The 15,445-nt window shown below is 52.7% G+C and overlaps 1 protein-coding gene across 8 annotated transcripts in view; it reads right to left on the bottom strand.

Moving 5' to 3' along the window:
* DNM2 (dynamin 2) overlaps positions 1-15,445 on the bottom strand; it is an 85,957-nt gene that overhangs the window by 47,383 nt on the left and 23,129 nt on the right. For all 8 annotated transcript variants that reach the window (XM_006765779.2, XM_006765781.2, XM_006765782.2 and 5 more), the window contains exon 2: positions 9,243-9,316. In XM_006765779.2, the coding sequence (XP_006765842.1) occupies positions 9,243-9,316 (74 nt within the window). The remainder of the gene's footprint in view (positions 1-9,242; positions 9,317-15,445) is intronic.

Genomic DNA, 15,445 nt, shown 5'->3' with positions numbered 1-15,445 from the left:
AGTCTTTACCACGATCTACAAGGCCCTACAAATTTTCCTTCCCCCCATTTCTGACCTCAACTCACTCCTTCTCCAGTCGTGCCAGCTTCCCTGCTCACAACTCCAGGCCTGCTCCTACCTCAGGGCTCTTCTCTCGTCTGCAGGCACGCTCAGGGCTCCCTCCCTCTCCTCATTCAGGCGTTACTTTCTCTGCAGGCCTGCCCGGGCCCCGACCTGAAATGACAGGCCTCCCTAGTCTCTTTTCCTTCAGTGACTCCCGACCTGAAATGACAGGCCTCCCTAGTCTCTTTCCCTCTTCAGTGCCTTATCCTTCTCACCCTCCAAGTACTCCAATACCATTTACCTTCTCATCCTGTGTATTTTCTCTGGTTCCCAGCTGGGAGGTCCATCCCACAGGGCAGGGACCTGATTCTTGTTGTGCACTGTGTCCTCGGGGCTCCTTCTGGGCACACAGTAGGTGCTCAATGATTTTATGCATGACCGAATCACTGCTAGAATATGACTCCCACTTCAGCTTCTTGGGGTAGCCCAATACCCCCAAAGCCACCAAGCTGGGTATTTGGGAGTCTAGACAGGGAAGGGTCTGGCAGGGCCATCTGTTGTCTTCCCCTCCCTCCCTCCTTCCCAAAGCACTAGTTAACGACAGGGGGCGACACAGGCCCATCCCCGAGCCAGGCTCCTGGTCTGACGGGGAAGATGGACACTGCATAAGCATGTCAGGGCAGGTCTGACAGAGGCCCAGCATACTAGGAACTGGGAGGGATGGCCTACCTGACTCCAACCCCAGTCCATGTGATGGAGGCAGGTAAGGGTAGGGGTAGGCAGAGAGCCTGTGTCTGCACCATCTCACTGAAGTGACATTTCCCGATGTCCTGAGCATGCTCTGTACCTAGAGGAGACTACAAGGGAGGGAGGAGCCTGCCTACTGTCCAGGCTCACTCTCTGTACCTTGGTTTCCCCATGAGGAAAATCGAAACAGGAGAAATAGACAAGAAGGGTTATTAGCCAAGGCCTTCACAACCCTGTATGTGTTCAAATGTGGAGATGACTTAACTATCCATGGTCTCAATAAGTCAGAGGCCTTAGGGTTGAGCTCATCACCTGTGATTCCTGGAGAGCTCCCTCTCAACTCATTCCCAGCCGCCAGGGCTGAGCTACTGCCCGGTCTGCCTGCCACAGTCCCCACCGCAGAGCGTCGCCGGTCCCCAGCCCAGCTGCTGCGTTTCCAAACCTCTTCCTCATGCGCAGATAACAAAGCCCGTCCCTCCGGTTCCCAGCCCCTGACACAGTATTTCAACAGCCACACAAACACCCCCACACTCTTAGCCAAGTGCGCTTCCCTGGGAGGAGGGTCAGCATGTGTAATCAGGTCTTGGGGCTCCACGGGACCCAGTCCAGACGCGGGAGCACAGCAGGAATAAAGGAATAAAGTGGGCCCTTGTCCAGCAGTCACACTGCCAACCCAGAGGAGCCAGCCACCATCGTCCACCGCAGGGCTTCCCGCCTCGTCCTAATTGTGGGGTCAATGAATGCACTTGCAGTACTTTTCTAGAAAGAGGTTCTGCTCACCCCCACCTCGCCCCCTCCAACGTGTTCCCTGCCTCCTCCAGGTCTCAGCTCTAAACACCCTACACGGGGAGACCCAACCTGACCACCCGACGTCTGTCCCTCTGTCCCCTCCTCCACGGCACTCCTCACACTGCCGCACCATATGCTCGCATGTCCCCTACTAGAGCTGGAATTTCTAGAGAGGGACTGTGGAGGACTTGGTTTTGGTCATACTCTCCCTAGTGCCTGGTACAGAATAGCTGCTTAATAAAACCTTACTGAGAAGCCTGTTACAAAGCATTAGCTACTTAGCCTGGGAGGACATCATACCATGAAAGCAAGGTCATAAGTTCACTTTCCTGCCCTCGCCGGCTTGGCTCAGTGGATAGAGCATCAGCCTGCAGACTGAAGAGTCCCAGGTTCGATTCCGGCCAAAGGTGCCTGGGTTGCGGGCTAGATCCCCAGTGTGGGGGGGGGGTGGTGCAGAAGGCACCCGATCAGTGATTCTCTCTCATCATTGGTGCTTCTATCTCTCTCTCATTCTCCCTTCCTCTATGAAATCAATAAAGGCATTTTTTTAAAAAAACATCACCTTTGATCCTGGGATCGGCATCCGCACGCCATCTGCTCCGCTCAGACACCATGAACCCCAACTCCCAGCGCTTCGTCTTCCCTAACGCCCGCAACGAGTGTCCTCATCCTATGAGGTACTCAAGGAGGAACATGAGGTGCCTGTGCTGGGGGGTCCCCAGAACTCAATGGCAGCGAGTACGACGGTGATCAACATCCAGACTGACACAGTGGTGCCCGACCACATCGTCTAGTCCCTGTTCAACACCCTCTTCTTCAACCCCTGCTGCCTGGGCTCCGTGGCATTCGCCTACTCCGTGAAGTCTAGGGCCCGGAAGATGGTGGGAGACGTTACTGGGGCCCAGAGCTATGCGTCCATCGCCAAGTGCCTGAACAGCTGGGCTTTGGTCTTGGGCCTCCTTGTCATACTTGTGGTCATCACTGCGGTCATTGTGATTTTCACCACTGCAGTGAATCGCGGCTACGTGGGTTCCTATCACCTGCCCCGAGACTGGAGTTCAATAAAGTATATGTATGTGACAAAAAAAAAAAAATCACCTTCCCTACTCCACAGGCAGAGTAGGTCACTGCTGGCATTTCTTTTTGTTTGTTTCTTTTTTGTTAATCCTCATCCCAGGATATTTTTTCCATTGTCTTTTTTAGATAGAATGGAAGGGTGGGAAGAAGTGGGGTTGGGGGTCAGGGGAGAGAGAAACAACATGGATGGGGGAGGGGGAAGAGAGAAACAACATGGATGTGAGAGACACATGGATTGGTTGCTCCTGCACAGGCCCCAACCAGGGCCTGGGGATCAAACCCGCAACCCAGGTATGTGCCTTTGACCCAGAATTGAACCCAAGATCCTTGACTGCGTGGGCCGATGCTCTAACCATTGAGCACACCAGCCAGGGCTCCTTCTCTTTTTTGTTTTTCTTTTCTCTCTCTCCCTCTTCTTCTTCGTTTGTTTGCTTGTTTGTTTGCTTGTTTATATTTCTTAAGAATTGTGAAATATCTTGCTAGAACAGCCTGCTTCTCAGGCCTGGAGAAGGTGAGTCAGGTATCACATGATTTGGAGAGATGACAGGAGGAAGATAGGGATGTAGGACTACCTAGCCTCACCCATCTATCAAGACCTCAGTTTCCGAACAATGAAAAGCAACAACATAAAACCCAGTGCTGGGATGAGAGAAAGCAATGAAATCCACAGTGCTGGGCCCATGGGAACACACAAATAGCTCAGTTGCTGGATTAGGGGCACTTGCAAAGTTGTTGGGAATCTCAGTGCTCTATGCGGAGGGGCTCTGCCATAATTTTTGTGCCTAGGTCCCATCTCTTGTCCATTCTGAACCCAGCAAAGAGCAGAACCACGGGGCTGACTTTCTGGCAGCAGCAGATGGGGTCTGCCTTCTCCATACCAGGCACCAACAGGCATGCTGGTCCTGTTGACATGGCGCAGGAGGAATGACATGGGGCTCAAACATACTTGGGAGACCCTGAGTACCACAGGATCTAACAGACCCAATTTCCAGGGACCTGGATCTGATCTCCAGGGACTTTTCAGAGCCTTTAGCCGACCAAGAAGGGACAAAGCACGTGGTATCTCCCAAGTTCGTTTGGTCCTCAAGCTCCCTCTGACTTGAGACAAGCTGAGAACATCTCCCAGTCTAGGACACATTGCCACTGGGAAGCTGGGAGACTGTGATTCATAGTAAGAAATATGAATAAGTCTTCTCTCCATTCCTGGCACAGAGCTCCTAAAATCCTTAGAAACTCCTAAGTGATAAGAGCCATAAAGGAGTCTCTATTCATAACAAGCCTCTTTCAACCACACCTGAGTTTATGAAGGGAACCAACCTCATGATTAGAGAATTGGAACCTTTAGTCCCACCCTGTGACCTCTAGGAGGGTACAGGCTAGAGGTTGAATCAACCACCAATAAGGAATGATTTCATCATTCACGTCTACACGATGAAGCTTCCACAAAAGAACAGATCTGGAGAGCTTCTGGGTTAGTGAACACATGGGGGTGCTGATGGAGTGCCTGGGAGCTCCAAGCCACTTCCCCATACCTTGCCCTGTGCGTCTCTTCCATCTGGCTATTCCCGAGTTATCTATTCTTCTAATAAACTGAAAATCTAGTGAGTAAGATGTTTCTCTGAATTCTCTGTAACTAGAAACTTAAGGAGGGGGTCACTAGGACCTCTGATCTATAGGCAATCAGTCAAAAGCACAGATGACAATCTGGACTTGTAATTAGTATCTATGGGGGTGGGCGGGGTACAGTCTTGTGGGCCTGAGCCTTTAACCTGTGGGATCTGAAGGTAGGTAGTATCAGAATGAGTTAAACTGCAGGACACCTGGGAAGTGTCCACTAAAACTGGGAGAACTGCTTGGTGATACGGGAGAACACACATTGGAGAAGGTGACAGCCCTGGCTGGCATCCCAGGCAGCCCGTAGGCAAACCCTCACCAGCTCCCAGCTTGGTTTCCTCTTGGAGACACAAGGTGCACACCCAACTGCTGCAGAGTCTCTGGGCTTTATAGAAAGAGCCCTGGCAGAGCCTGGCTCATGGGAGAAGGCACAGCACAGTCGTTGATAAAACCACCCACGGAAGAGAAGGGGCACAGCAGCAGCCCTTAGGGCAGCGGTTCTCAACCTGTAGGTCGCGACTCCTTTGGCGGTCGAACGACCCTTTCACAGGGGTCGCCTAAGACCATCCTGCATATCAGATATTTACATTACGATTCATAACAGTAGCAACATTACAGTTATGAAGTGGCAACAAAAATAATTTTATGGTTGGGTCCCAACATGAGGAACTGTATTTAAAGGGCCAGAAGGTTGAGAACCACTGCCTTAGAGCATGCCTAGGCACCTGGCCAATGTTGATGGAGCACCTACTGGGTGCCAGGCCCTGGGCTGGGCACGGGGGCACGGGAAGGAAGCAATGGACAACGCAGATCAGCATCCCCGCTCTTGTGCCACTGGTGCTGGAGCAAGGCCAGAGAGAGACCATTAAGAAAATCAAAGAACAGGATGAGGTCACATAACATGGGATGCAGAGGAAATACAGCAGCACTGACTGGAGGGCTCCCCAGGGGAGCAGGAGGGGGAGGACGGTGCATGGTGTTTCAGGCAGGGAGCACAGTGAGGATGAAGGCCTGAGACAGAAACAAATGAGCTGTGCTTGAGGATGAGGAGAGAGATGTGGCTGCAGCTGGTAACCAAGGGGAGGTAAGGTGCCAGAGGCCAACAGGGCCCCGTCAGGACCTCAAAGCCATGGGAGGGAGGCTAGGAACCTAGTCCTGACACCCCCTCTCTGGTTCCTGTGTGCCCGGCCAAGGTCAAGGACAGGAAGGGAGGCTCAGGAGGCCTAGTCATCCACATTCCAGACAAGAACAGTCCTCAGCACTTAGTGTTTACAAGGCCCAGAGGTGGTGCCTGAGGAGGAGCAGGGTTCACTCAGGAGCCTCCAAACCCTGGTAAGCTGCAGCTTGAGGTAATTTTCAACCTAAGCTGATTAAAAGTAATGGCTCACTGAGACCAGTCTGGACGAGGAGAAGCTGGCACCACTGGGTGTCGCAGGAGTCAGAGGGGAAGAATGAGGCCCAGTCTCAGGGCCACACCAGCCACACGGGGTGCACTGTCACCCCATCAGTACAGGGTGGCAGCTCTACAGTCATGTCCCAGAGATCCAGCCGGACAAAAGGTCAATCTCTAGGAACAACACAGCCCCAAGGCCAGTAACCCCAGGAACCCTAGCCACCACTTCATCCCCCACTGCACTGAGCTTCCTCCCTCCTGTTAGTGGGGTATCCCACCTCTCACCTGCCTACCCCAATCCCAGGGCCTCTGCTGTTTGGTGTCTTGGTGGCCTCCCCACCCTGAGGTCACTCTAGATTGCCCTTCACACCCGAGGCACCACCTCGGGCCAGGCCCCATCACTTCTCGCCAGGCTACCCCCTCCCTGGCCTCCCGGCCCACACTCCTGCTCCTGCCCGTCCCTCCTCCACAAAGCCAGTGGGCTGAGCTGCTCTCCCCACCCCGCATGCCCTTCAGGCTCCCACTGCCTGAATTCTTCACCACCCCTGACAGGCTGTGCCACCTGCTTCCGGCCCTCCCCAGACTCATCTCACAGCTGCACACTCACTGTTGGCCCTGCCTAGAGTGTTCTCCCTGGGCCTCTGGGCCAAAGCAGAGCTGGTGCCCCGTATACTCTCCGCAATGCTCTGCTGCTTTCCCCTCTCAGCCTGGCTGGGCTCAGGGAGCACCAGGACTCTCAGAGGACTCACAGTGCCTCGCTGGTGTCGGAACCAGGCCCAGCACAAAGTGGCCACACATCTACTTGGGTCATTAAGAGACCCAGAATGCCATGGTCAGGTGGGGGAGGGGAGTATGGGAACTGGGACACAGCAAAGGCCACTCCCATGTGGGACACCAGGACTCCTCTCCCACACCCCAACCCAACAGGATCCAAGTCCATCTCCATCTCCATGGCTGCCACCCCATCCCTACCTGTCCCGGGGCACCTGCCTCCTCTTGGGTCCCCTGCCCCTGAGCAGGTCCCTGTGGTCTCTTCTCCACAAGCAGCTACAGGATCTGGTCAAGTCACACCTTGGTCTACGGCCACACTTCCCAAGAGTGAATTTAAGATGAGGCTTTCAAAATAACCCTCCATCGTGCCCTCAGGACAGTGGTTTCAGCTCAGAGACCTCAGTTCAGTCCTCTGTGAAGTGGGGACGACAGGAACGAAGATTTCAATGTCAATCTGCATTAGGCACGAGGCAGATAATCTGGGTCAAGTTCCTGCCCTTGGTGCTCCCACCAAGGCACTGCTCGTCATGTGCTTCTCCTTCCTGCAGAAGGAATTTCAGTTCCTCCAACAGGCCACTCTGGGCACGGGATCTCATGATCCTCACATACTCTCTGCTGGGAAGGAGAGCTCCCCTTCCCCAACATACCTATCCTACTTGTCAGCCTCAACTCACACATTAATTCTTTGGAAAAGTTCACGATAATCGAGTGATGTCCCCACCCTCCCCCCACCACACTTGTTCCCATCTGATAAAGGCCAGGCCTGTGTCTCACTCTTTGTCCCTCCACCCAAGCCTTCCTCATCTGTCCCCCACCACTCATGGGAGTACCAGGAGGGCAGGTGGTAGGTCCTGATCCTGCTCACCTGGGTGCCCCAGCCCTGGACCAGCCTGTGGAACATGGTACAGGGTCAGGGGACCACCGCTGGGTGACAGCCACTGTGGAGGTGACGAGAGAGCCCGCCCACCTGTTCTCCCAGCAAGCTCTCCCCAAACAGGCTGGCAGCAAGCACAAAACTGCAGCTGTTGGGTCAGCACTCCTCAGCGCTGTTCTAAGATGTCCTTAGACTGAATAACATGGTCTTCGCCACAACAAAGAGGTGCTATTATTATCTCCTCTGTTCCGGCAGGAAACATGGCTGTGAGCAGCAGTCCCTGCCCAGGGACAGACAGCCAGTAAGCTGCAGAGCAGGATCTGAACCTGGCAGTCTTACTAGTAGCTCCCAGCTCCCATCTACAGGTCAGAGGATTTCCCAGTATGGCCAGGGGCCAAAAGCATCAGCAATACCCTGGAAACTCATTAAAATGCAGACTATCACCCTTCTGCCTCAACAACCTGCAAAATGGGAAGCAGAAACCCCCGTAGGCCAAGCCCTCTGTGACTAATCCATGTGAACTCTGGAACACGCTGCTCTGCAGCTGCCTGTCCTGGCACAGCTGATTGGCCAGCTGATCCCAGAGGAGGCAGCCCATTGGCTTACCCTCAGGAAGCTGGGCCAATCTGATGCAGCCTCTCATCAGAGTCACGCCCTCCCATGGCAAATGGGTAGGGTGGGACTAGGGCACAGCTGAGAGCCTGGTCAGAGGTCCAACCTCAAATTTCAGATCTGGAGTCCACGAGGACGGCAAGTAATTTGGCTAGGCCTCAGTTTCCATCTGTAAAATGGATGTTTTTGTTGCCTTTCCAGTGCTGAACTGGCCAGGGCTGACACTCCAGGTCATGGGGAAGCAGCACAGAGACTCTGCACTGAGACCCCTAGGGGCTCTAGACCAGTGGTCGGCAAACTCATTAGTCAGCAGAGCCAAATATCAACAGTACGACGACTGAAATTTCTTTTGAGAGCCAAATATTTTAAACTTAAACTATATAGGTAGGTATCTTGTTATTAACTTAATTAGGGTACTCCTAAAGCTTAGGAAGAGCCACACTCAAGGGGCCAAAGAGCCGCATGTGGCTCGCGAGCCGCAGTTTGCCATGGCTCTAGAGAGAAAAGAGAACCCACCCCAGATATTCCCCTCACCCAGTCCACCTTCTGAACTGAGATGCTTTCGAGAGAGGCCTGAGTGGATTTCAAGCTGCGAGATATGCCCATGTCAAGTCACACTTACACAAGAAGAACAGAAATAAACTTGAGGCTACCGCGAGGAGTATAGAAAAAAAAATCTCCATGTGGAAGATTCTTTATTCAATTCAAGCAACTGAAATTCACAAGAAAGAAAAAAAAAAGGAATTCCTTCTGCGGGTCTCTCCCAAAAGTCAATGTTGTGATTAAAGAAGAAATGGCAGGGATGCTGCTGTAATGCAAACGGGAAACGTAACAATGGAGTGTAGCAGGGGATTGATCAGAGCAGCTGTAAATCAGCCAGGGAGGATATTTGGGGACAACTGGCAACCTGTATGGACTGGACATTAAATGACATGCAGGACTGATTACTTTTCTTGGTGGGGTCTGTGACCGAAAAATGGCCCAATTGCAAGGGATGGGGCACTGAAGCATTTGGGGTTAAGTGTCACAACGTCTGCTACTGATTTTGAAAGCGTTCAGCAAAAACATGTTATCTACAATACAGCCGGCACATATGGTACCCGGCAGCCTGGTAATGACTGGGGATGCTGGGGTGGGTGTACGTGTTCAGTGAACTCTGCTTCAACTTCCCTGCACACGTGGAAAACATGAACTCAAACCCAAACAACAGTCCAGCCATCAGAGCCTCCATCATAAGACCCCTGGCTCCTGCAGGACACAGTGACCCCCCCTCCCCCCGGCCCCATTCACTTCCTGCTACAGCTCTGGCTCATCCCACCATACCTGTTTTTGAGAAGATGAGCTGCAGGATGAGAGGCCGCCGGGTGACAATTCCCGAACCTCGGGGAAGGAAGTCCCTGTGGGAGGAGGAAGGAACAGAAATTACTCATGAAGCCAGTTTGCAGGACAGGAAGTGTGACCACACGTGGTGGCGCAATCCCCTCTTGCATTTTGGGTGACCTCAGCAAAGACACCAACTCCAATGGGGCACGGGGGGATGCTCTGGCTTTGGAGGATCCGGAGGCAGGAGAGAGGCAGATGATAGAAGGCTGGTAACAAATGAACCACTTCCCTCTGGCTGGCTGCTCCAGCCCCAGCATGCCAAACGGCCCTTTCCTTAACAAGTATTTGAACCATCTCTCCCAGACCCAAAGAGATCAGTACAGTTTCTACATGTATGTTTTAAGTTCATATAATGCCACATGTTTGCTATACAGACTAATAGGAAAGTAGCTGGTGACAAAATATGATGTTTCATATCCCAAAATGACAAACAGAGGCAGGAAGTGGATCAGTGATGGCCCAGGGGTGGAAAATGGAGAGGAGGGAGCCTTCAGGGGCGATGAAAATGTTCTAAAATTGGACTGTGGTGACGTTTGCTAATATTTACAGTAAATTTACAAAAAATCACTGCGTTTGCAGTGGATGACTTTCCTAGTATGTAAATGATTCCTCAGTGCAGCTGTTTGATAAAAAATACATATGCCATGTATTTAACTACAGAAATACTCAGGCACTACCTGCACCGACTCACACTATTACACGTGGATGCATGCAGAGTGGGAAGACTGGAAGCCACCCTGGGCCATTAAGGAAGAAAAGCAAAGGAGCAGAAGGCCAAGCAGGCACTGAAGTAGAGGTGGCATTTTGAGACTTAAAGCCTGCAAAGGACTCTTGTTTCACGTAAAACAGAGAAAGGTTCTATCTAGACTCAGGGAATTTCAAACAATGTTTGTACCAAGATAAACATTTGGATTATCTGACATCTGTGCAGGACATAGGACAATTGGGGCTGGACAGGTGTGCAGCTGTGCCTCATATGGCAAGACAAGAGCGGCCCTGAGGTCCCAGCCTAGTGCACTGGTGCCACCTTGCTCCCCAATACTGTGGCAACTATAGTGTCTCAGGGGCACCCTATTTGTGTTGGGGACCCCTGTTGGGACCCTAGAGAGTGCCAGAGGAGGCAGTTTTTTTTCACTGCTGACCCATATTCCATTGCATGAACGGACCAGTTTGTTTACCCATTCACTAGGTGATGGGATGTGTGGGGGTCTTTCCAAGTTCGGGTCCATAATAAAGCTGCTATGAACATTCTCACTCGTGCCTGTTGTTGACATATGCCCTTGTTTCATCTGCTGAGGCACAGAGTAGACTCGAAGTTGAACAGGCAAAACCAGTCTCTGCTGACAGAAATCGGAGCAGTTGTTTCCCTCTGAGGTAACTGACTGGTAGGCGTATGAGAGAACTTCTGGGATGATGACAGTACTCTCTGTTGTGATCTGTCTAGTGATTACCTGGGTGGACATGCATTTATTTTAAAAATCAAAGTATACACTTAAGATTGGGGGAGCTCCTGTATCTAAGTTAAATCTCAATAAAAGGTCAAACGTATAAATAAGTCCAAGAGGACATGCTCATGACTCAGGAAAGTACAGAGGCCCTGGCCAGGGAGCTCAGTTGGTTAGAGTGTCGTCTGATATACCAAGGTTGAGGGTTCAATCCCCAGTCAGGGCACAAATAAGAAGCAAAAAATGAATGCATAAATAAGTGGGACAACAAATCGATGTCTCTCTCCCTCTCTCTTTCTCTCCTCCCCCCCTTCCTCCCTCTCCCTTCCTTTCTCTCTCTAAAAATCAATCAATATAAAAATATAATAAACCTCGGGAAAGTACAAACAGCCCATTAAAATTTCCCCACAAAATCATTACAATCATGTTAGTTTCCCAGTAAGAATAGCTCAGATCTGAAGAACTTTAAATTAGGGCCCATTTACACTACTGTGGAGACACACACACACACACACACACACACAAGCTTTATATCTCCTGACTTCCATCTGGATATACTGAGGAAAACAAAAGATGCAGAAATAAATGTGTGTGTTCTGCAACTAAAGGAAAAAACAACAACAACAAAATCGAGCCCGTGGAGGCTGGGGCCTGCTGGGAAGGAAAAATCATTGCATGTTCTGGAACATCCTTGAATTGTGCATTATCAACCATATGGATTACTGACTCTAAAAAATTACTTTTTAAAAAATGTAGTTAACTGTTGTCGAGTGCCCACCGTATACCAGACAAGGAGCTGAGAACTTTCCATGGATTTACCTACTTAACCATGACGAGAACCACAAAGATGAGTCTGCAACTAGGCCCAGAGGACAGGCAGCTCTGCAAGGTCACCCAGTGACCAGGAGTGGCGTGAGCATGACCGTAACCCATAGGGTCTGAGCCTCTGACCACCAGGTAGGTCATCAGGCCTCTGGGCCCAAACATCTGACACAGAAGCCACCAGCGTCTCCCCAGCCAGGGCCAGGCCTTCTGCCACTGGTGTGGTACGCGTGTCCTCTGTGACTGCTCTGGACATGTCTTGGGGGGTGGGGGGTGGTCAGTACCGTGAGCACAATGGTGACACCACAGACATGGACTGGACAATGAGAGCCTGAGAACACGAGGGCTAGCGTGATGCCCAAGAGAAGCCAGACAGCTCTGGGCACACACAGGGGAAGGCGGCTTTCTGTGGCTGGGACTTCATGGTGAGCAGGAAGTATGAGTGGAGGACACAGCCTGGGTGAAGGAGGCAGAGCCTGTTGGGGACAAGGATGGGTAGGCAGGGGGGTCCTCACAAGCCAGGAGCCCTGGGACTCAGCTAATTGCATTTCTAGAAGCTCCTGGACTGCTGAGTAAAGAGAGCAGCAATACCCACTCTCAGCCTGGACAGCCCCCAAAAAGCAGCCCCTAGACATTTCCAAGGGGCTCAGTGAAGAGGGGCCTGTCCAGTTGGGCCCTAAGGCCCCCACAGCATTCCTGGCACACAGCAGCAGGGGCACTCTTGGGGCCTTCATGGCGGCGTGGTGGAAGAAAACCTCCCCCAAGCAGCTCTGCCCGGAACACAGACTCCATTTATCTGGAGGTGACTTTCAAGCTTCAGTCATCTGCTTCCTCCTCCTGGACCCCACCCATGCTCCACGGGTGACCACATCCCTCACTGTGGCTCCAAGGTTCCACCTCCCTCCTCTCTCTTCCCCACTGCTACAATGGCCACCGTGCACCCAGGCTGTATGGCCTTGAGCTGGCTCCCCTGCTTCTTGGTCTGGTTTCCTGTCAGTAAGGGGGTAGAGGGGTGTGTAACTCCACCCACCTCAGAGGACAGCTGGGTACCAGCAAACAGGTATAGGCACAGGGCTGTACCCTCTGCCACGAAATCCTTCCCCCCTGCTCATTCACCTACGGGCAGATGCAGTAAAATGTACCCCTTCCTCCCAAACGTGCATCCTCCACACACCAACACAGCCTCCAGTGGAGGTCCAGTCCACGGACTCTGGAGCCAGACAGCCTGGGTTCAAAGGTCAGCTTTGCCTCCACAAGCCTTGGACAGGTCTCCACCCTCTCTGAACACTGGCTCAGCTACCTGGGGGATGGGAGGATGCCACCCAATCACCAAAGAGGGCCCGGCTGGCTGTATGACCTGGCATGAGTCATTTTACCCCTGTGGAGCCTCAGTTTACCAACTCTAAAATGGGCCACCTCTCCCTGGAAGGTGATGAGGGCTCAGGGAATGTCCCCTGAACAGAGCACAAGGCCCCAACAGGAGCCCTTTGACTTCCAGCCAACAAGAGCAAGGGAACTCCTGCATGGGGGAACAATGGAGGCCACACCCAAGCTGGCAGGTGGGCAGGCCTTCCCAGGGAAGGGAAAATAAACAGATAAGCCAGCAGAGGATGAGTCAGCAACAAGCCCAACCCAGATCCAGTGAATGCCCAGGCCACCCCTCGCCTGACCAATCTGGTAATAGGCGCCCAGCAAGGGCCCTGGGCTGGGATCCCTTCCTTATCACCACACCCTTCTGGAGTCACTCAAAGCCTCAGTGTGGCCGTGAGACCTTAGCACAAGGTCAGCGGGGTGCCCACGCTCCGGGGCCTCAGTCATGACCACCCCACAAGGACCACTGGCCACCATGGGTAACATCTCAGCAAACCCTCTAGCGACACTGAAGGAATGAGGCCTGGGTCAATACACCCATTTCACAAATGGATAGACTAAGGCTCAGAGTATTAGGACTTGCCCAAGCCACTCAGCCAGAAGAAGCAAAGCCAGGATGGGAACACAGGTGGGACACCAATGAGGGAGACACCCCAGTCACCCCTATCTCCAAGGGGGTTTCCTCTGTGGTTTTGCTACAATAGAGTAGAGCTTATCACTCAGTCTCCAGAGCTTCAACATCCAGCCTGTGCACACCCTGCCATAGTCCCTGCCTCATCTGCGCCCAGTAGTGACTATCCAACAGTGACCATTGATCACCCAGGGCCCAGCCCACACTCAGTGTCTCCAGGCAGGTGCCACTGTGTCATTGTGGTCACCTCAAGGGTCAAGGTTACACTCCTCAACTCAGGTCAAAAGCCTGAGCTCCTCCCACCTCTCACCCAACCCTTCACACCACCCCACCCAGCAGTAAGTCCTGATGGCTCCACCTTCAAATGCAGCCAATCCTCTCCATCTCCAAGGCCATTGGCCTGGCCCATCAGTGCTTGCCTGGAATAGTGCAATTGCCCCCTCAGGCTGCCCACCCTCACCCCCACACACCATTTTCTCCAGATGGCCATAGGACACCTTTGGATGCCAAGTCGTGGCATGTGCCCCCTCTGTTCCGAACCCTTCCAGGCTCCCACCTCCCTCCCCACAGCCCACAGGGCCCTACATGATCTGCCCAGTCACCTCCCTGTCCTCACCTCCTCCCAGCCTCCTACTCACTCGCTTGGCTCCTGGCCTCCTCAATGTTCCCCCAAAACACCAGGCAAGCTCCTGCCTCAAGAGATGTGTACTGTCTGCTCCTGGGCCTGGACCCTCTCCCTATAGCATTCAACTGGCCAGCAGGCAACTCCTAGCCAAACTGTCTCCTCCCTACCCTCACCCCTAATATGAAGCAGCTTCTGTCACACACCATTCTGAGCAATTCTCAATTCTTCTCATAACTGGCAACCTCCAGTTTACTGATTTGTTTACCTGGCTATGATCTGCCCCTTCCCAGCCAGCCATCCACCCAGTAGAGTGGTAGCCTCATGGGGGCAGGGTCCTCTGCCTGGCACGTACTCAGGCCTCTCCCCAGTCCCAACACAGAGCCAGGCATGAGGCAGATGATCAATGCTATGGGGTGAAAAACCAAACCTGCCATTGTACAAATGAGAATGCGGCTCAGAACGCAGTGGGGCGGGAAGACATTTTATTGGCTTTTACCATCTCACTCCAGACACCATCCCTTCACAAAATTTCCAGCAGGTTGCACCCTGCTCAGGAATTCTGCAGCTTCCAGAGCCAGGCCCACCCTTGGCACTCAGCCCTAGTGTCACCTGCTCCATGGTCTCAACTGACGGCCAGGCCAGGAGCAAAAGCAGGAAGTGGCCCAAGGCAACTAGCTGCCCTGGCTCTGGGCTTCTCAGAGCCCAGCTGGAATCCAGGCACTGCCCTCTCCTTTCTGGACAATATGGGCAGGGCAGGTCACTCTTTGTGCCTCAGTATCCTCATTGGTAAGTGGGAATAATGCCATGCCTCAGAGGGTAATTAGAAGGGTTTGAAAAGTTCTTATTGTGGTGCCCAAAAGAATGTTTGTCCTGTAAAACCAAAGGAACACTTACAATGAGTCAGGGTCACATCTCTCCTCTGCTCCAAAGTGTTCCTATGGCCTCCAAGGCCCTGCGCAATTGCCCTGTCACCTTCCTGCTCTGAGCCCCCACCTCCACCTGGCTCGTTAATTCCAGTCAAACCTAGTGGTCAAGAGAAAGTCAAACCTAATCCTGCCTCAGGGCCTTTGCAAATGCTGATTCCCTGCCTGGAATGTCTCCTCAAGCCTCTTCACATCCTGGCTTCCTCTCAACACAGACGTCACCTCCTCTGACTGCCCCTACTGACCGCTCTGCTCTCCTAAGTGCGTTTGCAAGGACGGCCAGTCCCTGTGGCAGTGCTTTCCAGAGTGAAACCCATTAACCACTC

The sequence above is a fragment of the Myotis davidii genome, unplaced genomic scaffold (assembly GCF_000327345.1).
Source record: "Myotis davidii unplaced genomic scaffold, ASM32734v1 scaffold1439, whole genome shotgun sequence".
Lineage (NCBI taxonomy): Eukaryota > Metazoa > Chordata > Mammalia > Chiroptera > Vespertilionidae > Myotis > Myotis davidii.
The sequence above is the reverse complement of the archived record's forward strand: the minus strand, read 5'-3'. Positions and strand labels throughout refer to the sequence as shown.